The sequence below is a fragment of the Tachyglossus aculeatus genome, chromosome 2 (assembly GCF_015852505.1).
Source record: "Tachyglossus aculeatus isolate mTacAcu1 chromosome 2, mTacAcu1.pri, whole genome shotgun sequence".
NCBI classification, from domain to species: Eukaryota; Metazoa; Chordata; class Mammalia; order Monotremata; family Tachyglossidae; genus Tachyglossus; species Tachyglossus aculeatus.
In genome coordinates this window covers 136,508,282-136,534,180 of record NC_052067.1, presented here as the reverse complement: position 1 = coordinate 136,534,180, position 25,899 = coordinate 136,508,282, and the positions used below count along the sequence as shown (strand labels likewise).

At 46.8% G+C, this 25,899-nt stretch overlaps 2 protein-coding genes across 2 annotated transcripts; both read right to left on the bottom strand.

Moving 5' to 3' along the window:
* Positions 1-5,566: 5,566 nt before the first annotated feature.
* LOC119943326 (putative olfactory receptor 52P1) lies at positions 5,567-6,505 on the bottom strand. Its single transcript, XM_038764227.1, has one exon. It carries the CDS (start codon positions 6,503-6,505, stop codon positions 5,567-5,569), a length of 939 nt encoding a protein of 312 aa, XP_038620155.1.
* A 9,679-nt stretch (positions 6,506-16,184) lies between these two features.
* On the bottom strand, positions 16,185-17,132 carry LOC119943316 (putative olfactory receptor 52P1). The gene has a single exon (XM_038764216.1). The coding sequence runs from the start codon at positions 17,130-17,132 to the stop codon at positions 16,185-16,187; it is 948 nt and encodes a 315-aa protein (XP_038620144.1).
* Positions 17,133-25,899: the final 8,767 nt, after the last annotated feature.

The window sequence follows — 25,899 nt, the reverse complement described above, 5'->3', positions numbered from 1 at the left end:
AGAGCACTTACTGTGTGTAGAGCACTGTACTAAGTGCTTCGGAGAGCACAATACAACAACAAACAGACACATTCCCTGCCCACAATGGGGCTCACAGTCTAGAGGAGAGGGAGAACCAGTATTTAATTCCCATTTTTCAAATGAGGAAACTGAGGCACCGAGAAGTTAAGTGACCTACCAACACATGCTTCTCACCCCTCTGTTTGGGTATACCTGGATGACAGTCTGTGTGTCTGTTCTGTCTCTTCTCTCCTCCCTATATGACTGGGAAAACCCCAGGATCCTGGAGACAGGGAGAGGATACACAGCACAGACTTGATGATGACAATGATTCTACCTAGTCTGTAAGCCCCACGAGAAGCAGCATGGCCAAGTGCATTAGAGCATTGAACCAGAAGTCAGAAGGACCTTAGTTCTAATCCAGGGTCTTCCACTTGAGTGATATGTGACCTTGAGTAAGTCACTTCACTTCTCTGTGCCTGAGTTACCTCATCTGTAAAATGGGGCTTAAATTTGGGAGTCTGATTTGGGACATGGACTGTGTCCAACCTGATTACCTTGTATCTACTCCAGTACTTGTCTCCTATGAATTGATGCCTTATTGTGGAAGGAAAGTTTGCATACGCTGATGAAGGTTAGAGCTATGCTCTATAGGGCTACACATAATAGAAAGGTCTAAGCGGAAGCATCTGCGATAAAAAGTCGATTTACTTGTGCTGGGCAGCAGGGGCTTGGGAAAGAGTCAAAGGCAGATGAGCAAGTGAACAAAATGTTGAGATCAAAGAAAACAACAGAGACTCAAGTTTTTGCCGTGCAGAAGAAGGCAATGGTAAACCACTTCCCAGTCTTTACCCAGGAAACTCTACTCTTGAGAAGCAGCGTGGCTCAGTGGAAAGCCACTCTGACTCTTGGGAGTCAGAGGTCATGTGTTCTAATTCTGGCTCTGCCACTTAATGGCTGTGTGACTTTGGGCAAGTCACTTAACTTCTCTGTGCTTCGGTTACCTCATCTGTAAAATGGGGATTAAGATCGTGAGCCCACGTGGGACAACCTGATCACCCTGTATCCCTCCAGTGCTTAGAATGGTGCTTTGCACATAGTAAGAGTTTAAAAAATGCCATCATTATCATTATTATTATATACATACCAGATGACCTTATGATAGAAGATGGGTAATTCTGAAGAGGGTGTGTCTGTGGAATCACTATGGGTCGGAAACACCACAAAGGCATTTGAAGAAGACCCCAGCACTTACTGTACTGCCTGGCATGTAGTAAGAGCTTAACTAATACTGTTTAGAAAAAGTCCCATCAGGGTAGGGATGGTATCTTTTACTTATTTTGACTACTCTCCTAAGCCTCTACTATAGTTCCCTGCATCCAGGAGGCTCCCAATCTACCCTGGAGGTGGTGATATTGATAATCAATAGCAACATCTTCATCGTTTTTATTCTACCAACTCTTTTTTTTTTATTATTAATGGTATTTGTTCAGCACTTACTATGTATCAGAGTCTGTTCTAAGAGCTGTGGAAGGTACAAGTTAATCAGGTTGGACACAGTTCCTGTCCCTCTTGGGGCTCAGAGTCTAAGTAGGTGGGAGAACAGGTATTTAATCCCTTTTTTACTGTTGAGCCCACTTCTTCTATACTGTGAGCCCACTGTTGGGTAGGGACTGTCTCTATATGTTGCCAGCTTGTACTTCCCAAGCGCTTAGTACAGTGCTCTGCACACCGTAAGCGCTCAATAAATATGATTGATTGATTGATTGATTGTTGAGGAAACTGAGGCATAGAGAAGTAAAGTTACTTTCCCAAAGTCACACAGAAAGCAGCTGGGAGAGCCAGGATCAGATTCCATGTCTTCTGACACACAGGCCCATGATCTTTCCACTAGGCCATGCCCCTTCCTGAATCCCTCGTCCATTGCTGTAATGTAATCTCTCAGGTGCTTCAAGTAGTGCTCTGCACATGTATAGCATTGATGCCCCTTACAGCTTCCATCATTGTCATCCTCTCCATCAGTAGCACTCATAAGGCCCCTGCTGGGTGCAAAGGCAGGGTGAGAAGCAGCATGGCCTAGTGGCAAGTGCACAGGCTTGGGAGCCAGAGGGCATGGATTCTAATCCTGACTCCGCCACTTGTCTGCAGTGTGACCTTGGGAAAGTCACTTAACATCTCTGCACCTCTGTTACCTCATCTGTAAAATGGGGATTGAAACTGTGAGAACCGTGTGGGACAACCTGATTACCTTGTTTCTACCCCAGCTCTTAGAACAGTCTTTGGCACATAGTAAGCGCCTTACAAATACCATTATTACTAGTATTAGTATTATTGAGCCCGCCTCTAGGAATTTGAGGAGCCACAGAAGAAATGAAAGGTGTGGACCCTGCCCTCAAGCACTTACAATCTAGGAGGGAGCGAGAAGGCATAACAGACATAAATTCTTCAGTTATGAGTGTGAGAATAGATGTAAATGACAGCTAACAAGACAATCAATCACCCTAAACAGGTAAATACATAAGAATGCCATGGCCAGGAAGATGGAGATGAATGTTTGCAGTGCCTAGCCCTGATTAATAATAATAATAATAATTTTGGTATTTGTTAAGCGCTTACTATGTGCAAAGCACTGTTCTAAGCACTGGGGAGGTTACAAGGTGATCAGCTTGTCCCATGTGGGGCTCACAATCTTAATCCCCATTTTACAGATAAGGTAACTGAAGCACAGAGAAGTTAAGTGACTTGCCCAAGGTCACACAGCTGACAAGCGGTACAGCCGGGATATGAACCCATGACCACTGACTCCCAAGCCTGTGCTCTATCCACTGAGCCACGCTGCTTCTGTATTCCACTTTTGCCCCTTAGTCTTTCAGTCCATTTTTGATGACTGTGTGCCTGCCTGTTCTGTCTGTGCCACCTGACTCCTAGCTTTCAACTGGCCTGCAGCAATGTTTGAAGTTCTCAGACCTGCCTCCTTGAAACACCAGATATTCACCCCAAACTCGGACTCCCAGTTGCTAAGTATATTATGTCTTTTTCAATACCTGCCTCCCCCTCTAAACTCTAGTCTTCTTGTGGGCAGGGACTGTGTCTACTGACTCTATTGTATTAAAATCTTTGAAGTGCTTAGTACAGTGGCCTGCACACAGTAAGCACTCAATAAAAATGATTAATTGATTAACTAACCTGAAGTGTTGCTGTGGCTGTGAAAGTGGAGGCATCAGTGAATTTGCAGTCCCTAGACCTGTTTTCAGTTATGCCTCCTTGTCTCCAGATACATTACTGATGGCCGCGTGTCAGCCTGGTCTGTTTGTGCCACCTGAGTTCAGCTGGACTGCAGCAAAGCCTGAAGCCATAGGACCTGTCCCCTTCAAGCACTTGATATTCAGCCCACCCTCATACCCTCAGCACTTAAATGCACATAATTTATTTTAATGTCTGTCTCCCCTTCTAGCCTTTAAACTGCTTGTGGGAAGGGAATATTTCCACCAACTAAGGTGCATTGTACTCTCCCAAGTTCTTAGCACAGTGCTCTGTAAACAATAAGCACCCAGTAAGTATGATTGAAGAATCAATTGATTTTATTAACACATAAACACCACCCTGTTAGTGGGGCAGAGATGCCAAGCCATCCTCCATGTCCTGTTCCAATGTTTCCCACCACCCCCCTGCTAAGAAATTCTTCTTGACATCTTACCTAACTCCTTCAGCCTCTCTCAGTTTTCATTCCTTCTCTTCTGCCTTGGCAGGAGGCAGAGTACAGCTTGCCAATCTTCTTCAATAACCCCTTCTCCCGTCCCCTCCCTGCAATCCCCTTCACTTACCCAACAGAAGGTGGCTTTCTTCAAATGATCAGGACACCCCTGAAAGTAATCTTTTCCATTTTCCTGCTTCCAAGCCAGACAATTCCTTCTGTCACCCAGATGAGATGGCTATCTTGTTGTTCGTCTCTTCAATAATCTCTGGGAATGGAGACTCCACACCCTCCTTGGTCATTTACACCAGTGTTAAAAACCTCTAAATATTAGGAAGGTCCTTATTTCACCCATCTTAATTTTGTCCCCTGAAGCTTAAGTCTTGGGGAAGCAGCATGGCTCAGTGGAAAGAGCACGGGCTTTGGAGTCAGAGGTCATGGGATCAAATCCCAGCTCCACCACTTGTCAGCTGTGTGACTTTGGGCAAGTCACTTAACTTCTTTGGGCCTCAGTTACCTCATCTGTAAAATGGGGATTAAGACTGTGAGCCCCATGTGGGACAACCTGATCACCTTGTAACATTCCCAGAGCTTAGAACAGTGCTTTGCACATAGTAAGTGCTTAATAAATGCCATTTTAAAAAAGTCTGTTAAGTCTGCTATCAACAAAGAAAATGACGGGTTAGTGTCCACCCCGGGAAAACCTTTCCTAAACTTGAAGAGGGCTATCCCTTTCCATTGTGCCTTCTTTTTCCTTTCCTTTTCCAAGTTAAACACTCTCAATTCCCCATAGGAAACCTTTAATAATTAATAATAAATACAGTCCTTGTTAAGGGCTTACTATGTACCTGCACTATACTACATGATGGGGGTAGATAGAAGATCATCAGGTTAGATACAGTCTCCGACTCACATGATGCACATATTCTAAGTTGGAGGGAAGAGGATTTAATGCCCACTTGACAGATGAGTTAACTGAGGCACAGAGAAGTTAAATGACTGCTCAAGGTCACGCAACAAGCAAGTGGCAGAGCTGGGATTAGAATCCAGGTCTTTCTGACACCCAGGACCATGCTCTTTCCATTAGAGCTGGATGCTTTATCAGGACCTGGTGGAGTGGAAGCCCCGTCCTGAGGGGAAAGAAACCATGCCCAACTGTTGCTCTCAAGGAGACTGCTGGGGGCCAGGTTGGGAGGGCTGGATGGAGAGAACTGAATAGAATCCAAATCAACAGTGCTCCCCAACCCCAGGCGGCAGAGGTGAGGCAGAATACAGTCATTCCCCACATTCCTGGTCATTTTCTTCATCTCCATACATTCCAGCATCTCCCCAGGGACAGCCAACCTCCCTCAGAAGTCATATGAGCACAACAAGTACAGTGCTCTGCACATAGTAAGCACTCAATAAATACGATTGAATGAATGAACATTGCACAGGCACTATGTTTGACCCCTTCCTTGGAATATACCCAAGGGTCTATCAATCAATTAATCAGTTCATGGTATTTACTGAGTGCTTACTGTGTACAGGGCACTGTACTAAGATCTTCAGAAAGTGCAAGGCAATAGAGTTGGTAGAGATGATCTGAGCCCACAAGAAATTTACAGACCACAGGAGAGACAGGCATTGAAATAAAAAGCAGAGAGGGGAAATAATAGAGTAGAAAGCTATTATTGGGTTGGGGTGAGTAGCAAGTGCTTAAGAGGAACAAAGCCAAATGCATAATCAACACAGAGGGAAGGGCTGAAGGGAAAATGAGGACTTACTCTGTCCAGCCCAGAGGTTGGCACATTATAAGAACTGGTTCAAACAGGGAGCAAATGGAGCAGACAGGGCTGGCCTCTGGCCCCCTCCCTTCATTCTCCACTGGGCTTATCTCCCAGGGCAGTGGCCCAGGTGCTTGGTGACCATGTCCCGAATCTCCTTTGTCCTCACCCCAAAGATGATGGGGTTGAACAGAGAAGGTGCAAGGAGGTAGAGGTTGGCTAGGAGGATGTGGCTGTGGACTGGGATGGAGTGACTGAAGCGGTGGACAATTGCAGAGAATAGGGCAGGGCCATAGGTGATGAGAACTACCGAGAGATGGGAGGAGCAGGTGCTGAGGGCACGGAGGCGGGCCCCACGGGAAGACAACCGCAACACGGCCCGCAGGATCAGGGCATAGGAGATGCCGATGAGCAGACAGTCAAGGCCCACCACCAGGAAAGCCACGAAGAGGCCGTAGATACGGTTTGGCCTGCTGTGCCCACAGGCCATTTTGACCACGGCCATGTGGTCGCAGTAGGTGTGGGCGATGACTGTCCGGCAGAAGGTCAGTTGTCTGAGCAGCAGGGGGAAGGGAAGAATCAAAACCACCCCTTTGATCAGCCCCACTAGCCCCAGACGACACACCAAGGAGCCGGTGAGCACAGTTGTATAGTGTAAGGGGTCACAAATGGCCACGTAGCGGTCAAAGGCCATGGCCACCAGTATGGCGGAGTGCACCACCGAGGTGCCATGGATGAAGAACATCTGGAGCAAGCAGGAAGCCAGGCTGATGTCCTGGATGCCAAACCAGAAGAGGCTGAGGACCTGGGGCATCATGGCCAGGGTGGAGACCAGGTCAGCCAGCAAGAGCATGGCCAGTAGGTGGTACATGGGCTTGTCCAGGGCAGACTCCATCGCCAGCAAGAACAGAATGGTGCTGTTGCTCAGGAGAATGGTGGCGAGCATGAAGGAGAAGGGCAGGGACAGCCACAAGTACAGGTCTTCCAGGCCGGGAATGCCCTTCAGGATGAAAGTCACAGGGCTGGATTGGTTGATCTTCAGCATGGCTGGCTATTCTGGACAAATGTGGTTTGGGAAGTCCTCTGGTCCCCTGTAAGAGGACTGTTGATGGAAATACTTCTCAGTACCTGGACACTGGCACTGTCCACCTTTGCTCCTCCTGCATCTCTGCAGTTCAAGGTCACCTCATCCAAGGAGCTCTCCCCAGTTAGCCATGCCCATTCCCTTATCACTCAGCAAAACCTGTGACGCTTTGATCCCCTTCAACTTGTGCTTACCATACATCCCTGTTCGGGTATCCTGGATTTGGCGGCTATGTGTCTGGCCTGTCTCCTCTCTCCTCCCCATCAGACTGGGAGAATCCCAGGATCACAGAAAAGGGTAATGGACACACAGTACAGACTTTATGATAACAATGATGCTTCCTAGTCTGTGAGCAATGTGGTCTAGTGAATAGAGCACCCCCCTCTAGGAGTCAGAGGGCCTGAGGTCTAATCCAGCTAGGCCACTTGTTTGCTCTGTGACCATGGGCAAGCCACTTCGCTTCTCTGTGCCTCATCAGTAAAATGGTGAAGATTGTGAGCCCCAGTGTGGAACCTGGACTGTGTCCAACCTGATTATCTTGCATCTATGCCAGCACTTAGTACAGTGCCTGGCACAGAGTAAGAGATTCAAAAATGCCACTTAAAAAAAAAAAAGAATCCTCCTGAGGGTTGGGATTGTATCTTTTTATGTATTCTGACTACTCTCCTAAGCTTCCAGTATAGTTCCCTGAACCCAAGAAGTTCCCAGTCCACCCTGAAAGTGATGACAATGACAATCACCAGCAACACCTCCATCATCTTCATTCTACCAACTCTGGTTGTTTTTTTAATTATTAATGGTATTTGTTAAGTCTTACTATGTGTCAAACACTGTTCTAAGAGCTGGGGTAGGCACAAGTTAATTAGGTTGGAGACAGTTCCTGTCCTGCTTGAGGCCCAAAGGCTAAGTAGGAGGGAGAACGGGTATTAAATACTTGATTTTACTGTTGAGAAAACAGGCACAGAGAAGTTAAGTCAATTTACCAAGGTCACACAGCAAGCAATTGGGAGAGCCAGGATTAGAGCCCAGCTCCTCTGACTCATAGGCCTGTGATCTTTCCACTAAGACATGCCCCTTCCCCAGTCCCTCTTGTGTTGTTGTATTGTACTCTCCCATGTGCTTAGTGTAGTGTGCTGCACACATATACCATTGATGACCTTTACAACTTCATCATCATCATCATCAACTGCATTGATCAGGCACCTCCTGGGTCCAAAGATCTCCTCAAAGAATTTGAGGGGCCACAGAAGAAATGAAAGGTGTGATCCCTGCCCTCAAACACTTGCAATCTAATAGGGAGCACAAGAAGGCTTAATAGACACAAATTCATTAGTTCTGAGTGAGAGAAGATGTAAATGAGAACTAATAAGATAATGAATAAACCAATCACCCTAAACAGGTAAGTACATAAGAATTCTGAAGAGCATGAGGGGCTGCCATGGCCGGGAAGGTGGAGATGAATGAGTTTGCAGTACCTAGACCTGATTCCACTTATGCCCCTTAGTCTTACAGTCCATTTTTGATGGCAGTATGCCAGCCTGGTCTGCCTGTGCCACCTGACTTCTAGCATTCAACTACGCTCCAGCAATGTCTGAAGCCCTTGGACCTGTCTCCTTTAAACAGGAGATCGTCACCAAAAATTCAGATCCACAGCACTTATGTACAGATCCATAATTTATTTTAATGTCTGTCTCTCTATCTAAGCTCTAAGCTTCTTATGGGTAGGGAATATGTTTACCAACCCTTTTGTATTCAAATCTCCAAAGTGCTTTGTAAAGTGCACTGCATACAGTAAGCACTCAGTAAATTTGATTGATTGATTGATTGAAGAGCCTGAGGTGCTGCCCTATGTGCTGCCACGGCTGTGAAAGTGGAGGTATCAATGAGTTTGCAAGCCCTAACCTTATTTCCATCATGCCTCCTTGTCACCGGGTCCATTTTTAACAGCATCATCCCAGCCTGGTCTGCCTGTGCCACCTGACCTCTAACTTTCAGATGGACTGTAGAAATTTCTGAAGCCTTCAAACTTGCCCCATTGATCATCGTCATCATCATCATCATCATCATAATATTTGTTAAGTGCTTACTATGTGCCAGGCACTGTATTAAGCATGGGGGTGGATACCAGCAAATTAGCTTTACACAGTCTCTGTCCCATGTGGGGCTCACAGTCTCAATCCCCATTTTACAGATGAGGTAACTGAGGCACAGAGAAGTGAAGTGACTTGCCTAAGTCCACAAGGCAAACAACTGGAAGAGCTGCAATTAGAACCCATGACTGTCTGAATCGCAGGCTCAGGCTCTGTCCAGTAAGAGAACAGGCTTGGGACTCAGAGGTCATGAATTCTAATCCTGGCTCTGCCACTTGTCTTCTATATGACCTTGGGCAAGTCACTTCACTTCTCTGTGCCTCAGTTACCTCAACTGTAAAATGGGGATTAAGAGTGTGAGCTTCATGTGGGACAGGGACTGTGTTCAACCTGATTACCTGGTATCTATCCCAGCACTTAGAACAGTTATTATTATGCCATGCTGCTTGAAGAACTTGATATTCACCTCACTCTCAGACCCACAGTACTTACATACAAGTACTTCGTTTTAATGTCTGTCTCCCTTTCTAGTTTTTAAGCTTCTTATAGGTGGGGAATATTTCCACAAGCTAAGTTGTCCGGTATTCTCCCAAGTTCTTAGCACAGTGCTCTGTATACAATAAGCACTCGATAAGTACGATTGAAGGATCAATTGATTTTATCAACACAAAAGCATCACCCTGGTCACTGGGCTATGTCAAACCATCCTGGTTTGACATAGCCCAGTGACTGGTTCTAATATTTCCCACACCCCTTGATAAGAGGCTCTTCTTCAAATCTCACCTAAATCCTTCAGCCTCAAGTTTAGTTCCTTCCCCTTTCTTCTGCCTAGGCAGGAAGCAGAGAACAGATTGCTCATCTTCTTCCATAACCCCCTCTCCTTTCTCCTCCCTGAAATCCTCTTCACTTACCAAATGTAATTTTGCTTTCTTCATATGACCAGGATTCCCTCAGAGGTCATCTTCTCCATTCCCCTGCATCCAAGATAGAAAGTCCCTCTCCTCACCCAGACAAGATGGTTATCCAGCTGTTCCTCTGTTCAGTAATCTCTGGGAATGGAGGCTCTACACCCTCCCTTGTCCACTTACTCCAGGGTTTAAACCCTCTAAGCATTCAGGAAGCTCCTCTTTCCACCCTTCCTTTATTTTTCCCTCTGCAGCTAAAGTCCTTTAAGTCTGCTATAAACAAAGGAAACCATGGGTTAGCGTCCACCCCAGGAAAATCTTTCCTAAACTTGAAGAGGGCTCTCTAGTTCCCTCATCCCTTCCACATACTTTCCTTTTCCAAGCTAAAAACCCTTAGTTCTTTTTAGGGATCTTTTAATAATTAAAAAGCTCATTGTGGGCAGGGAACATGTCTGTTATATTACTACATTGTACTGTCCCAAGTGCTCAGTACAATGCCCTGCACACAGTAAGATCTCAATAAATAAGATTGATTGATTGATTGATAAACAAATAGATCCTTTCTGATCTCCCATCCTCCTGTTTCTCCCCACTTCAGTCTATACTTGACCTTGCTGCCCTGATTATCTTTGTACAGAAATGCTCTGGGCATGTCACTCCCCTCCTCAAAAATCCTGAGTGGCTGCCTATCAACCTTCAAATCAAGCAGAAACTATTCACTTTCGGCCTCAAAGCTCCCCATCACCTTGCCCCTTCGACTTCACCTCCCTTCTCTCCTTCTAAAGCCCAGCCAGCACACTCTGCTCCTCTGCCGCTAAACCTCTCACCATGCCTCTTTCTAGCCTGTCCCACCATTGACCCCTGGCCCACGTCCTACCTCTGGTCTGGAATGCCCTCCTTCCACACATCCACTATACTAGCTCTCTTCCTCCCTTCAAAGCCCTATTGAGAACTCACTTCCTCCAGGAGGCCTTCCCAGACTGAGCCCCCGTTTTTTCCTCTTCTTCTCCTCCTCCCCTCCTCATCTCCTCCTCCCTTCCTCTACCCTACCCCTTTCCCCTCCCCACATCACTTTTGTATATTTGTACATATTTAGCACTTAGTACAGTGCTCTGCACACAGTAAGCGCTCAATAACTACGATTGATGATTTATTACTCTATTTATTTTGTTAACGATGTGCATATAGCTATGATTCTATTTACTCTGATGGTATTAACACTTGTCTACTTATTTTGTGTTGTTTTCTGTCTCCCCCTTCTAGACTGTGAGCCCATTGTTGGGCAGGGACCGTCGCTATATGTTGCTGATTTGAACTTCCCAAGCGCTTAGTACAGTGCTCTACACACAGTAAGTGCTCAATAAACGCGATTGAATGAATGAATGATTGAAATACCTACATAACTTTTTTAAGTGCTTACTGTGTACCTGCACTGTACTACATTGTGGGGTAGCTAGAAGATCATCAGGTTATACACAGTCCCTTTCTCACACTGCACTCAGAGTCTAAGTTGGAGTGGAGAGGATTTAATTCCCATTTTACAGATGAGATAACAGAGACACAGAGAAGTTTAAGTGACTGACCAAGGTCAGCACAATTTGCAAGTGACAGAAGTGGGATTAGAACTTAGGTCTTTCCTATACCCAGGTCCTTTCTCTTTTTTCCATCCCTTTAATCACTCTGGGGCCCTTATAAACCCTCTGTTCTCTGAATCCTTGCCCAATCCTGGGTCCCCATTACTGTGGAAAGCCATGGACCCCATCCAACATGCCCTCAGATGTGGTCAAGGGTCAGCACCCTGCCTCATTCACCTTGGCAGTCTGCCCACTCCACACTCTCACCTGGCACAGAGCCTCTGCTGCTTGCCCACCCCTGGCTGCTCAGGAGAGTGTTGGCCACTCAGGTACTCATCCGCAGCTGCCCAGGCTGAGGTTGCAGCTCTCTAGGCCGGCAAGTAGAACTGGGTGTTTTATCAGGATCTTGAGGGGAGGAAGGCCTGTGCTTAGGGGAGAAAAACCCCACCCATCTGTGGCTCTCAAGGAGATGGTGGGGGACAGGTAGGGAGGGCAGAATGGAGAGGATGGATTAGAGTCCAAATCAGCAGTAGCCCCAGGGGGCAGAGGTGAGGTGGAACACAGATGCTCCCCACATCCCAGGGCACTTTCTGTGTCTCCCTAGATCCCAGCATCTCCCTAGGAATAGCCAACCTCTCTCAGAAGTCACATGCACCCTGTCACTACCCTTCCACCTGGAACCTCCTCCTCCTCCAATCTTCCCCCTTCCCCAAATCCTGCTGAAAACCTCATCTCTTTCAGGAGGCATTCCCCTATCTGGGGCCTGTCATCCTAACAGACATCCTTAGTAATCAATCAATCAATCAATCAATCAATCGTATTTATTGAGCTCTTTCTGTGTGCAGAGCACTGTACTAAGCTCTTGGGAAGTACAAGTTGGCAACACATAGAGATGGTCCTTACCCAACAGTGGGCTCACAGTCTAGAAGGGGGAGACAGAGAACAAAACAAAACATATTAACAAAATAAAATAAATAGAATAGATATGTACAAGTAAAATAAATAAATAGCATAATAAATATGTACAAACATATATACATATATGCAGGTGCTATAAGGCGGGGGGATGGGGAGGGGGAGGAGGGGGAGAGGAAGGATGGGGCTCAGTCTGGGAAGGACTCCTGGAGGAGGTGAGCTCTCAGTAGGGCCTTGAAGGGAGGAAGAGAGCTAGCTTGGCGGATGTGCAGAGGGAGGGCATTTCAGGCCAGGGGGATGACATGGGCCGGGGGTCGACGGCAGGACAGGCGAGAATGAGGCACGGTGAGGAGATTAGCGGCAGAGGAACGGAGGGTGCAGACTGGGCTATAGAAGGAGTGAAGGGAGGTGAGGTAGGAGGGGGCGAGGTGATGGAGAGCCTTGAAGCCGAGGGTGAAGAGTTTCTGCCTGATGTGTAGGTTGATTGATAGCCACTGGAGATTTTTGAGGAGGGGAATAACATGTCCAGAGTGTTTCTGTACAAAGACAGTCTGGGCAGTGGCGTGAAGTATGGATTGAAGTGGGGAGAGACAAGAGGATGGGAGATCGGAGAGGAGGCTGATACAGCAGTCAAGATGGGATAGGATGAGAGCTTGAACGAGCAGGGTAGCGGTTTGGATGGAGAGGAAAGAGTGGATCTTGGCAATGTTGTGGAGCTGAGACCAGCAGGTTTTCGTGATGGCTTGGATGTGAGGGGTGAATGAGAGAGCGGAGTCGAGGATGACACCAAGGTTGCGGGCCTGTGAGATGTGAAGGATGGTAGTGCCATCAACAGTGATGGGAAAGTCAGGGAGAGGGCAGGGTTTGGGAGGGAAGACAAGGAGTTCAGTCTTGGACATAGTACTTAGTGTTAGCCTGGCTCAGTGGAAAGACTATGGGTTTGGAAGTCAAAGGTATCTAATCTCAGCTCCACCACTTGTCAGCTGTGTGACTTTGGGCAAGTCACTTCACTTCTCTGCCTCAGTTACCTCATCTGTAAAATGGGGATTAAGACTGTGAGCCCCCTGTGGGACAACCTGATCACCATGTAACCTCCCAAGTGCTAAGAACAGTGCTTTGCACATAGTAAGCACTTAAGAAATACCATTATTATTATTATTATTATTATTTCTGCTACCATGAAGATAGTCATGTTCTCCAACAACCTTGCCTTATTAAAAAATTGCCTGGCAGTTCTCAGTCCTTGACAAGTTCTGTGCTTCTGTGCACAATCATTTTTTCCCTCACCAAATTTTCCTGTGCCAACATGTAGATCACGTATTTGTCCAGTTAGACACATCACATTCCACCCAAAAGGAGTAATGAAAATGCATGTTAGAGCAGACTGAGTGAATCATCTGCCTCAATCTCATCTCTCTCACCATCAACCCCTTGCTCATGTCTTCTCTCCTGCCTGGAACTGCTACCCCATAAACTCCCTCCCCCTACACATCCAACTGACCACCATACCCCATCTTCAAAGCCCTACTAATGACATAATCCCTCTGTGCTGACTATTTGGGCATGTACCCCTTAAGCGCCTTGATACCCCAGACCCACAGCATACACTACTATTTCCCCTATTTGTGACATGTTAATGTCTGTTTCCCACTGAAATAATCATTAATAATGATGTTATTTATTAAGTGCTTATGTTGTATCAAGTACTGTAGTATGCATTGGGGCAAATACGAATTACTCAGATTAGATGCAGTGGTCCCTGTCCCACATGGAGCTCACAGTCTAGAAGAGAGGGAGAACAAGTATTGGTTCCCCATTTTACAGATGAGCGTACTGAGGCACCAAGAAGTTAATTGACTTGCTTGAGGTTCACACAGTAGGTAAGTGGAAGAGCTGAGATTAGAACCAAGGTCCCCTGACTCCCAGGCCCGTCATGCTCTTTCCATTAGGAAACACTGTCTTTCACTCTTCAGACTGTAAGCTACATGGGAAAAGGATCATGTCTTCCAACTTTATTGTCATGTACTCTCCCAATCACTTAGCACAGTGCTCTGCACACAGTAAGTACTCAATAAGTACCATTAGTGGAATGATCAACATCTCCTCCAAGAAGTCGTTCCTAAGATCTCTTCTCCCATTATTTTCTCTCCCTACTGCCTCACCCATGCACTTAGTCCTAGTCTTTAAACACTCCCACTCCTACTCCCACAGTTCTTGTGAACATACAGTAACATTTGGTTGCTTCTCTTACCTGTAATTTACTTTCATATCTGTCACCTCCAGCAGTTAGAGGCCAGTGGGGAGAGGGATGGGGGAGATGATGGGGATAGGGGGTTCGAGGAGGAAGTTAACCATCTGGAACAACATTCCAGGCCCGAGGCAGAATGTGGTCAAGAGGTCATTGGCAGTATAATGAGAGGTCTCTATGGGAGAGAGCTGATTGAGTGATTTAAAGCCGATGGTAAGGAGTTTCTGTTTGATGCCTAGATGAATGAGTTTTTGAGAAGTAGGGAGAAATGGATTGAAGAATTAAAAAAAAAGAACCAGGCAGTCTAGTGAAATATGGGCCTGGTAGGGGAGCAATAGGATGCAGGGAGGTCAACAAGGAAGCTGATGAAGTAGTCAAGCTGGGAAATGATGAGTGCTTGGATGAGGGTGGTTAAAGTTGAGATGGAAAGGAAAGGGCTGATTTCTGAGTTGTGAAGGTAGAACTGACAGGTTTGGTGAAAGATGGAATATGCAGATTGAATGAGAGAGATGAGTGGAGTATAATGGTTATGGGCTTGTAATAATGATAATGATGATAATAATAACAATGATAATAATAATAATAATGATATTTGTTAAGTGCTTACTATGTGCCAAGCACTGTTCTATGTGTTGAACACTGTTCTAAGTGCTGTGGGACAGAGAGGATGTCTGCAGTGATTGGAGAGTCAGTAGAAGAACAGGTAGAAGAACAGGGTTTGGGTGGGAAGACAAAGAATTCTGTGTGGGATGTGTTAAATTTAATTTGTCAGCTGGACATCCAAGTAGAGATGTCTTGGAGGCAGGAGGAAATGCAAGACTACAGAGATGGAGAGAGATTAGGGATGGTGATGTAGATTTCAGAATCACCATGAGGAAAGGATAGATGAAGCTGTAGGGGCAAATGATCCTGGCTCCACCACTTGTCTGCTGTGTGACCTTGGGCACGTCAGTTAACTTCTCTGTGCTTCGATTACCTCATCAGTAAAATGGGGATCATGTCTGTGAGCCCAATGTGGGAAAGGGACTGAGTCCAACCTGATTTGCTTTTACCCACCCCAGTACTTAGTACGGTGCCTGGAACAAAGTAAGCACTTAACAATGACCAGGATTATTATTATTATTATTATTTTATTGTCTCCAAGGGATGGGTGTAGGTGAATAGAGCTAATCCTTAGCTCACAGTTAGAGGATGGGGGACAGATGAGGAGCCTGCAGAATAACAATAATAATTATGGTATTAAGCACTTACTACGTGCCAAGCACTGTTCTAAGTGCTGGGGTAGATACAAGGTAATCAGGTTTTCCACGTGGGGCTTACAGTCTTAATCCCCATTTGACAGACATGGTAACTGAGGCACAGAGACATAAAGGGGGTTTCCCAAGGTCACATAGCAGAGAAGTGGGTGAGTTAGGATTAGAACCCACAACCTCTGACTCCCAAGCCTGGGCTCTTTCCACTAAGCCACACTGCTTCTGTGATCTATGCCCACAAAGAATTTACAGTCTACAGGAGAGACAGAGATTAAAATAAATTTAAAAGAGGGGAAATAGTGTACAAATATTCATTCATTCAATCATATTTATTGAGCACTTACTGTGTGAAGAGCGCTGTACTAAGAGCTTGGAAGAGTACAATTCAATAATCAACAAACACATTCCCTGCCTACACAGAGCTTACAGTCTAGGGTGAAAAACAGACATTAATGTAAATAATAAGTACTGCAGGGCTGGGGTGCATATCAAAGTGCTTAAGGGGTACACAGCCAAATGCACAGTCAACACAGTGGGGAGGTCAGATAGGGAAAATAAGGGCCTAGTTTAACACAGTGGTTGGCACATAGAATCAAACTGATCATTGAGTAAAGGAAACAAAAGGGGGCTGCCCCCATCCCAGTTCCTACATTCTCTACCAGGCTTGTGTCCCAAGGCAGCAATTCAGATGCTTGGTGACCATGTCCCGAATCTCCTTGGTCCTTACCCCAAAGATGACTGGGTTGAACAGGGAGGGGATAAGGAGGTAGAAGTTGGCCAGGAGGACATGGATGTGGGCCGGGCTGGAGTGGCCAAAGCGGTGGACGAGTACAGAGAAGAGGCTGAAGCCATAGGTGATGAGAACGACCGAGAGATGGGAGGAGCAGGTGTTGAGGGCACGGAGGCGGGCCCCATGGGAAGATAATCGTAAGACGGCCTGCAGGATCAAGGCATAGGAGGCCCCAATGAGGAGACAGTCAAGGCCCATCACCAGGACAGCCACAAAGAGGCCACAGATACGGTTGGGCCCGCTGTGCCCGCAGGCCATCTTGACCACGGCCATATGGTCGCAGTAGGTGTGGGCGATGACTGTCCGGCAGAAGGTCAGCTGTCTGAGCAGCAGGGGGATGGGCAGAATCAAAACCATCCCTTTGGCTACCGCCATCAGCCCCAGACGGCATACCAGGGAGCCAGTGAGGACAGTTGTGTAACGCAGGGGGTCGCAAATGGCCACATAGCGGTCGAAGGCCATGGCCACCAGCACGGTGGAGCGCACCACCGAGGTGCTGTGGATGAAGAACATCTGGAGTAAGCAGGCATCCAGGCTGATGTCCTGGATGCTGAACCAGAGGAGGCCGAGGACCTGGGGCATCATGGCCAGGGTGGAGACCAGGTCAGCTAGCAAAAGCATGGCCAACAGGTGGTACATGGGTTTGCCCAGGGCTGACTCCGTCACCAGCAGGAACAGGATGGCGCTGTTGCCCAGTAGAATGGCCACAAACATGAAGGAGAAGGGCAGGGACAGCCACAGGTACAGGTCCTCCAGGCCGGGGATGCCCTTCAGGGTGAAGGTCACAGGACCGGATTGGTTGAACCTTGGCATGGCGTGCTGCTCTGGGCAAAGTTGGCTTGAGAAGCTCTCTGGTCTCCTGTATGAGGACTGATGATGGAAATACTTCTCAGTACTTGGACACTAGGCCTGTTCCCCCTTGCTCTTCCCTCCCCTCTGCAGCTCAAGGTCATCTCCTTCAGGGAGCGCTCCCCGATTAGCCCCTCCCACTCACTGATCCTGCAACAAAACCTGTGTCGTTATTCTCCCCTTCAACTCATTCATTTATTCATTTGTATTTATTCAGGACTTACTGTGTGCAGAGCACTGTTCTAAGTGCTTGGGAGAGTACAATACAACAACAAACAGTCACATGGCCTGCCCACAATGGGGCACACAGTTTAGAGGAGAGGGAGAACTAGTATTTAATTCCCGTTTTCCAAATGAAGAAACTGAGACACCGAAAAGTTGACTGACCTGCCAATGCATGCTTCTCACCCTTCTGTTTAGATAAACCTGGATGACAGTCTGTGTGTCTGTCCTGTCTCTTCTCTCCTCCCTATCTGACCGGGAGTGGATACACAGCATCGACTTGATGATGACAGTGATTCCACCCACTCTGTAAGCCCCACGAGAAACAACATGGCCTAGTGCACAGAGAAGCAATGTGGCTCAGTGGAAAGACGACAGGCTTTTGAGTCAGGGGTCAGGGGTTCAAATCCTGGCTCCCCAACTTGTCTGCTCTGTGACCTTGGGCATGTCACTTCACTTCTCTGGGCCTCAGTTACTTCATCTGTAGAATGTGGATTGAGACTGTGAGCCCCACGTGGGACAGGGACTGTGTCCAACCTGATTAACTTTCATTAATTAATTAATTAATTCAATCATATTTATTGAGCACTTACTGTGTGCAGAGCACTGTACTAAGCGCTTGGGTAGTACAAGTTGGCAACATATAGAGACAGTCCCTACCTAACAACAAGCTCATAGTCTAGAAGGGGGAGACAGACAACAAAACAAAACATGTAGACAGGTGTCAAAATCATCAGAATAAATAGAATTATAGCTATATGCACATCAATAACAAAATAAATAGAATAGTAAATATGTACAAGTAAAATAAATAGAGTAACAAGTCTGTATAAATATATACAAGTGTTGTGGGGAGGTGAAGGAGGTAGGGCAACAGTGCTTGGCACATAGTAAATGCTTAACAAATACCAGCATTATCAGAAGCAGCGTGGTGTAGTGGCAAGAGCCCAGGAGCCTGAGCTTGGGAATCAGAAGTCATGGGTTATAATCCCAGCTCTGTCACATGTCTGCTGTGTGACCTTGAGCCAGTCACTTCAGTTCTCTGGGCCTCAGCTCCTTCATCTGTAAAATAGGGATTAAGATTGTGAACCCACATGGGACAACCTGATTACCCTGTATCTACTCCAGCTCTTAGAACAGTAAGCAACAGTAAGCACTTAAAAATACCATCATTACTATTAGTATTATCATTGTCCCCATCAATAACATTGATCTGGCAACTCCTGGGTGCAAAGCCAGGGTGAGAAGCAGCAAGGCCTAGTGGCAAGAGCACAGGCTCAGGAGCTAGAGGTCATGGGTTCTAATCTTGGTTTAGCAATTTGTCCGCAGTGTGACCTTGGGCAAGTCAACTTAACGTCTCTGTGCCTCTGTTACTTCATCTGTAAAATGGGGATTGAGACTGTGAGCTCCATGTGGGACAACCTGATTACCTTGTATCTATCCCAGCTCTTAGAACAGTGCTTGGCACATAGTAAGCACTTTACAAATACCATTATTATTAGTAGTAGTTATATTGAGCCCGCCTCTAGGAATTTGAGGAGCCACAGAAGAAATGAAAGGCGTGAATCCTGCTCTTAAGCACTTACAATCTAAGAGGGAGCATGAGAAGGCATAACAGACACAATTTCCTTACTTATAAGTGTGAGAATAGATGTAAATGCTAACAAGACAATGAATAATAAATCAATTACCCTAAACAGGTAAATACATAAGAATGCCATGGCTGGGAAGATGGAGATGAATGAGTTTGCAGTGCCTAACCCTGATTCCACTTACGCCCCTTAGTCTTACAGTCTATTTTTGATGACAGTGTGCCAGCCTGGTCTGTCTGTGCCACCTGACTCCTAGCTTTCAACTGGCCTGCAGCAATGTTTGAAGCTCTCGGACCTGTCCCCTTGGAACACCAGATATTCAACCCGAACTCAGACTCTCAGTGGCTATGTACCTTATATCTTTCTTAGTGTCTGTCTCCCCCGATAAACTCTAATCTTCTTGTGGGCAGGGACTATGTCTACTGACCCTATTGTATTCAAATCTCCAACATGCTTAGTACAGTGTCCTGCACACAGTAAGCACTCAATAAATACGATTAATTGATTGAAAAGCCTGAAGTGTTGCTGTGTCTGTGGAAGTGGAGGCATCAATCAATCAATCAGTCAATCAATCACATTTATTGAGCACTTACTGTGTGAAGAGCACTGTATTAAGCGCTTGGGAAGTACAAGTTGGCAACATGTGGAGACGGTCCCTACCCAACAGTGGGCTCACAGTCTAGAAGGGGGAGATGGAGAACAAAACAAAACATATTAAAATAAAATAAATAGAATAGATATGTACAAGTAAAATAAATACATAAATAGAGTAATAAATATGTACAAACATATATACAGGTGCTGTGGGGAAGGGAAGGAGGTAAGGTTGGGGGGATGGAGAGCGGGAGGAGGGGGAGAGGAAGGAGGGGGCTCAGTCTGGGAAGGCCTCCTGGAGGAGGTGAGCTCTCAGTAGGGCCAATGAGTTTGCAGTCCCTAGGTCTGTTTTCAATTATGCCTCCTTGTCTCCATGTACATTTTTGACGGCCGCATGTTAGCCTGGTTTCATTCATTCATTCATTCATTCATTATTTGTTGAGCGCTTAATGTGTGCAGAGCATTGTACTAAGCTCTTGGGAAGTACAATTTGGCAACAGAGACAGTCCCTACCCAACAATTGGCTCACAGTCTAGAAGGGGGAGACAGAAAACAAAACAAAACAAGTAGACAGGTGTCAATATAATCAAACTAGATAAATAGAATTATAGATATATACACATCATTAATAAAATAAATAGAGTAATAAATATGTACAAATATGCACAAGTGCTGTGGGGAGGGGGAAGGGCAGAGGGTGGGTTGGGGCAGTAGAGAGGGGAGGAGGAGCAGAGGAAAAAGGGAGCGTTCAGTCTGGGAGGGCCTCCTGGAGGAGGTGAGCTCTCAGTAGGGCTTTGAAGGGAGGAAGAGAGCTAGTTTGGCAGATGTGAGGAGGAAGAGCATTCCAGGACAGAGGTAGGACATGGGCAAGGGGTCGATGGTGGCACAGTGAGAAGGTTAGCAGCAGAGGAGTGGAGTGTGTGGGCTGGGCTGTAGAAGGAGAGAAAGGAGGCAAGGTAGGAAGGGGCAAGGTGATGGAGAGCTTTGAAGCCAATAGTGAGGAGTTTTTGCTTCATATGAAGGTTGATAGGCAACCACTGAAGATTTCTGAGAAGGGGAGTGACATGCCCAGAGCGTTTCTGTAGAAAGACAATCCTGGCAGAACAGTGAAGTATAGACTGAGGGGAGAGACAGGAGGATGGAAGATCAGATAGGAGGATGATTCAGTAATTCAGTCGGGATAGGATGAGAGATTGAACCAACAGGGTGGTGGTTGGGATGTGGAGGAAAGGGAGGATCTTGGTGATATTGTGAAGGTGAGAATGGCAGGTTTCGGTGATGGATTCGGTGTGTGGGGTTAATGAGAGAGTGGAGTCAAGGATGACACGAAGGTTGTGGGCTTGTGAGATGGGAAGGATGGTAATGCCGTCTACAGTGATGGGAAAGTCAGGGAGAGGACAGGGTTTGGGAGGGAACATAAGGAGCTCAGTCTTGGACATGTTGAGTTTTAGATGGCGGGCAGACATCCAGGTGAAGATGTCCTGAAGGCAGGAGGAGATGCATCCTTTCCTGGATCTCCTCATCTCTCCGGCCATTCATTCTCAGTCTCCTTTGTGGGCTCCTCCTCCCCCTCCCATCCCCTTACTGTAAGGGTTCCTCAAGGGTCAGTTCTTGGTTCCCTTCTGTTCTCTATCTACACTCACTCCCTTGGTGAACTCATTCACTCCCATGGCTTCAACTATCATCTCTATGCTGATGACACCCAAATCTACAACTCTGCTCCTGCTCTCTCTTCCTCCCTTCAGGCTCGGGTCTCCTCCTGCCTTCAGAACATCTCCATCTGGATGTCTGCTCGCCTCTCCCTGACTTTCCCATCAATGTAGATAGCACCACCATCCTTCTCACCTCACAAGCCCGCAACTTGGTGTCATCCTCGACTCCACTCTCTCATTCACCCCACACAACCAGTCCATCACCAAAACCTGCCATTCTCACCTTCACAATATCGCCAAGATCCGCCCTTTCCTCTCCATCCCAACCACCATCTTGTTGGCTCAATCTCTCATCGTATCCCGACTGGATTACTGCATCAGCCTCCTCTCTGATCTCCCATCCTCCTGTCTCTCCCCACTTCAGTCTATACTTCACTCTGCTGCCCAGATTATCTTTGTACAGAAATGCTCTGGGCATGTCACTCCCCTCCTTAAAAATTTTCAGTGGTTGCCTGTCAACCTATGCATCAAGCAAAAACTCCTCACTCTCGGCTTCAAGGCTCTCCATCACCTCACTCCTTCCTACCTCACCTCTCTTCTCTTCTTCTACAACCCACCCACACCCTCCGCTCCTCTACCACTAACCTCCTCACCGTGCCTCGTTCTTGCATGTCCCACCATCGACCCCTGACCCACTTCCTTCTCCTGGCCTCCCTCCCTCCACACATGCCTTCCCTCCACACATCTGCCAAACTAGCTCTCTTCCTCCCTTCAAAGCCCTACTGAGAGCTCACCTCCTCCAACAGGCCTTCCCAGACTGAGCCCATTTTTTCCTCTCCTCCTCCCCATCCCCCCACCTCTGCCCTACCTCTTTCCCCTCCCCACAGCACTTGTATATATTTGTACAGATTTATTACTCTATTTTACTTGTACATATTTACTACTCTATTTATTTTGTTAATGATGTCCATATAGCTATAATTCTATTTATTCTGATGGTTTTGACACCTGTCTACATGTTTTCTTTTGTTGTCTGTCTCCCCCTTCTAGACTGTGAGCCCGTTGTTGGGTAGGGACCATCTCTATATGTTGCTGACTTGTACTTCCTAAGCACTTAGTACAGTGCTCTGCATACAGTAAGTGCTCAATAAATATGACTGAATGAATTAATACAAGCCTGGAGGATGGGAGTGAGAACAGTGGAGGAGATGTAGATTTGGGTGTCATCTGTGTAGAGATGATAGTTGAAGCCATGGGAGTGAATGAGTTCACCAAGTGAGTGAGTACAGATGGAGAACAGAAGGGGACCAAGAACTGACCTTTGAGGAACCCCTACAGTAAGGGGATGGGAGGGGGAGGAGGAGCCTGTGAAGGAGATGGAGAATGTATGGCCAGAAAGATAAGAGGAGAACCAGGAGAGAATAGAGTCTGTGAAGCCAAGGTTGGATAATGTGTTGAGGAGAAGGGGATGGTCCACAGTGTCAAAGACAGCTGAGAGGTTGAGGTGGATTAGGATAGAGTAGGAGCCATTGGATTTGGCAAGAAGGAGGTCACTGGTGACCTTTGAGAGAGCAGTTTCAGTGGAGTGTAGGGGACAGAAGCCAGATTGGAGGGGGTCTAGGAGAGAGTTGGAGTTGAGGAATTTGAGGCAGCGAGAGTAGGTGACTCATTCTAGGAGTTTGGAAAGGAAGGGTAGGGGGGAGATAAGGCAAAACTGGAAGGGGAAGTGGGGTCAAAAGAGGGTTTTTTTTAGGATGGGGAAGACGTGGGCATGTTTGACGGCTGAGGGGAAGAAGGTATTGGAGAGTGAGCGGTTGAAGATGGAAGTTAAGGACGGGAGGAAGGAAGGGGTGAGAGTTTTTATAAGGTGGGAGGGAATGGGATCTGAAGCACAAGTTGATGGGGTGGCATTTGAGAGGAGGTAGGAGATCTCCTCTGAAGATACTGCTTGGAAGGATGGGAAAGTAGAGTATAGGGTTGGGGGTGGGGGGGTGGAGAGGAGGAGGGGTGACTTTGGGGAACTCAGTCCTGATGGAGTTAATTTTCCTAATGAAGTAGGTGGCCAGATCGTTGGGGGTGAGTGATGGAGGAGGGGGAGGAACAGGGGGCTGGAGGAGGGAGTTAAATGTCTGGAACAGCTGATGACTGGGGTGATGGGCATGGGTCTCAGTAAGGGAAGAAAAATAGTTTTGCCTGGCAGAGGAGGAGGCAGCATTAAGGCAGGAAAGGATACATTTAAAGTGAACAAGGTTGGCTTGGTGTTTAGACTTTCACCAGCAGCGTTCAGCAGCTTGAGCATAAGAGTGAAGGAGGCAGACAGTGGCAGTGATCCAAGCCTGTGGGTTAGTTGTGCGAGAGTGGCGAAGGGAAAGGGGAGTGTCTGTGCTGCATGATTTCTAGCTTTCACCTGGGCTTCATCAAAGCCCGAAGCCACTGGACCTGTCCCCTTTAAGCACTTGATTTTCACCCCACCCTCATACCTTCAGCACTTAAATCTACATAATTTATTTTAATGTCTGTCTCCCCTTCTAGCCTTTAAACGTCTTGTGGGCAGGGAATATTTCCACCAACTAAGGTGCATTGTACTCTCCCAAGTTCTTAGCACAGTGCTGTGCATACAATAAGCACTCAAGTTTGATTGATGGATCAATTGACTTTATTAACATATAAACACCACCCTGTTAATTGGGCAGAGATGCCAAACCAACCTCCTTGTCCTGTTCCAATGCCCACCCCCCCCCCCACCGCTAAGAAATTCTTCCTGACATCTTACCTAAATCCTTCAGCCTCTTATTCAGTTTTCTTCCCTTCTCTTCTGCCTTGGCAGGAGGCAGAGTACAGTTTGCCAATCGTCTTCAATAACTCCCTCTCCCTTCCCCTCCCTGCAATCCCCTTCACTTACCCAGCAGAAGGCGGCTTTCTTCAAATGATCAGGACACCCCCAAAGGTAATCTTTTCCGTTCTTCTGCTTCCAAGCTGGACAATCCCTTCAGTCACCCAGATGAGATGGCTATCTAGACGTTGCTCTCTTCAGTAATCTCTGGGAATGGAGACTCCACACCCTCCTTGGTCACTTACACCAGTGTTTGAAACCTCTAAACATTAGGAAGGTCCTTATTTCACCCATCTTAATTTTGTCCGCCTGAACCTTAAGTCAGTTAAGTCTGCTATTCACAAAGCAAATGATGGGTCAGTGTCCACCCCAGGAAAACCTTTCCTAAACGTGAAGAGGGCTATCCCATTCCATGGTGCCTTCTTTGTCCTTTCCTTTTCCAAGTTAAATACTCTCAATACCCTTTAGGAAACCTTTAATAATTAATAATAAATACAGTCCTTGCTAAGGGCTTACTATGTACCTGCACTATACTACATGCTGGGGTACATAGAAGATTATCAGGCTAGACACAGTCCCTGTCTCACATGGTGCGCACAGTCTAAGTAGGAAGGAAGAAGATTAAATGCCCGCTTGAAAGAAGAGTTAACTGAGGCACAGAGAAGTTAAATGACTGCTCAAGTCACACAACAAGCAAGTGGCAGAGCTGGGGTTAGAACCCAGATCTTTCTGACACCCAGGACCATGCTCTTTCCATTAGACCACACTGCTTTCCATCCATTTAATTACCCTGGTACCCCAATAAGGACCCTTCGTTTTCTGAGTCCTTACCCAACCATGGGAACCCAGTACTATGGGAAGCCATGGAATTAATTTTGGTATTTGCTAAGTTCTTACTATGTGCAAAGCACTGTTCTAAGTGCTGGGGAAGAAACAAAGTGGTCAGGTTGTCTCATGTGGGGCTCACAATCTTAATCCCCCTTTTACAGATGAGGTAACTGAGGCACCGAGAAGTTGTGACTTGCCCAAAGTCACACAGCTGATAAGCGGCGGAGTCGGGATTTGAACCCATGACCTCTGATTCCCAAGCCCGTGCTCTTTCCACTGAGCCATGCTGCTTCTCTGTTTAGTCCAGCTTGGCTAGAGATATGGCCAAGGGTGAGTAGCCTGCCTCACTCACCTTGGGACTCTGCCTGCTCTTCACTCTCAGATGGCATGGGGCCTCTGTTGCTGGTCCACCTGTGGCCACTCCAAAGAGCACTGGCTACTCAGGTCCCACTGCCCGCAACTGCCCAGGCTGAGTTTGCAGCTCTCCAGGCTGGCAAATAGAGCTGGAGGCTTTATCAGGACCTGGGGGAGAGGAAGGCCTGTCCTGAGAGGAAAGCACCTGTGCTCAATTGGTGCTCTCAAGGAGACTCCTGGGGCCCAGGTTGGGAGGGCTAGATGGAGAGAATGGAATAGCACTTAAATCAACAGGGCCCTCCCAGGGGGCAAAGGTGAAGCAGAACACAGTTATTCCCCACATTCCTGGTCATTTTCTTCATCTCCTTAAATCCCAACATCTCCCCAGGGACAGCCAACGACCCTCAGAAGTCATATGAGCACAACATTGGATAGGCACTATGTTTGACCCCTTTCTTGGTGTATACTCAAGGGTCTATCAATCAATCAATCAATTCATGGTATTTATGGTATTTATTGAGTGCTTACTGTGTACAGAGCACTGTACTAAGCTCTTTGGAAAGTGCAAGGCAAAAGAGTTGGTAGAAATGATCTGAGCCCACAAGAAATTTACAGACCACAGGAGAGACAGGTTTTAAAATACAATGCAAAGAGGT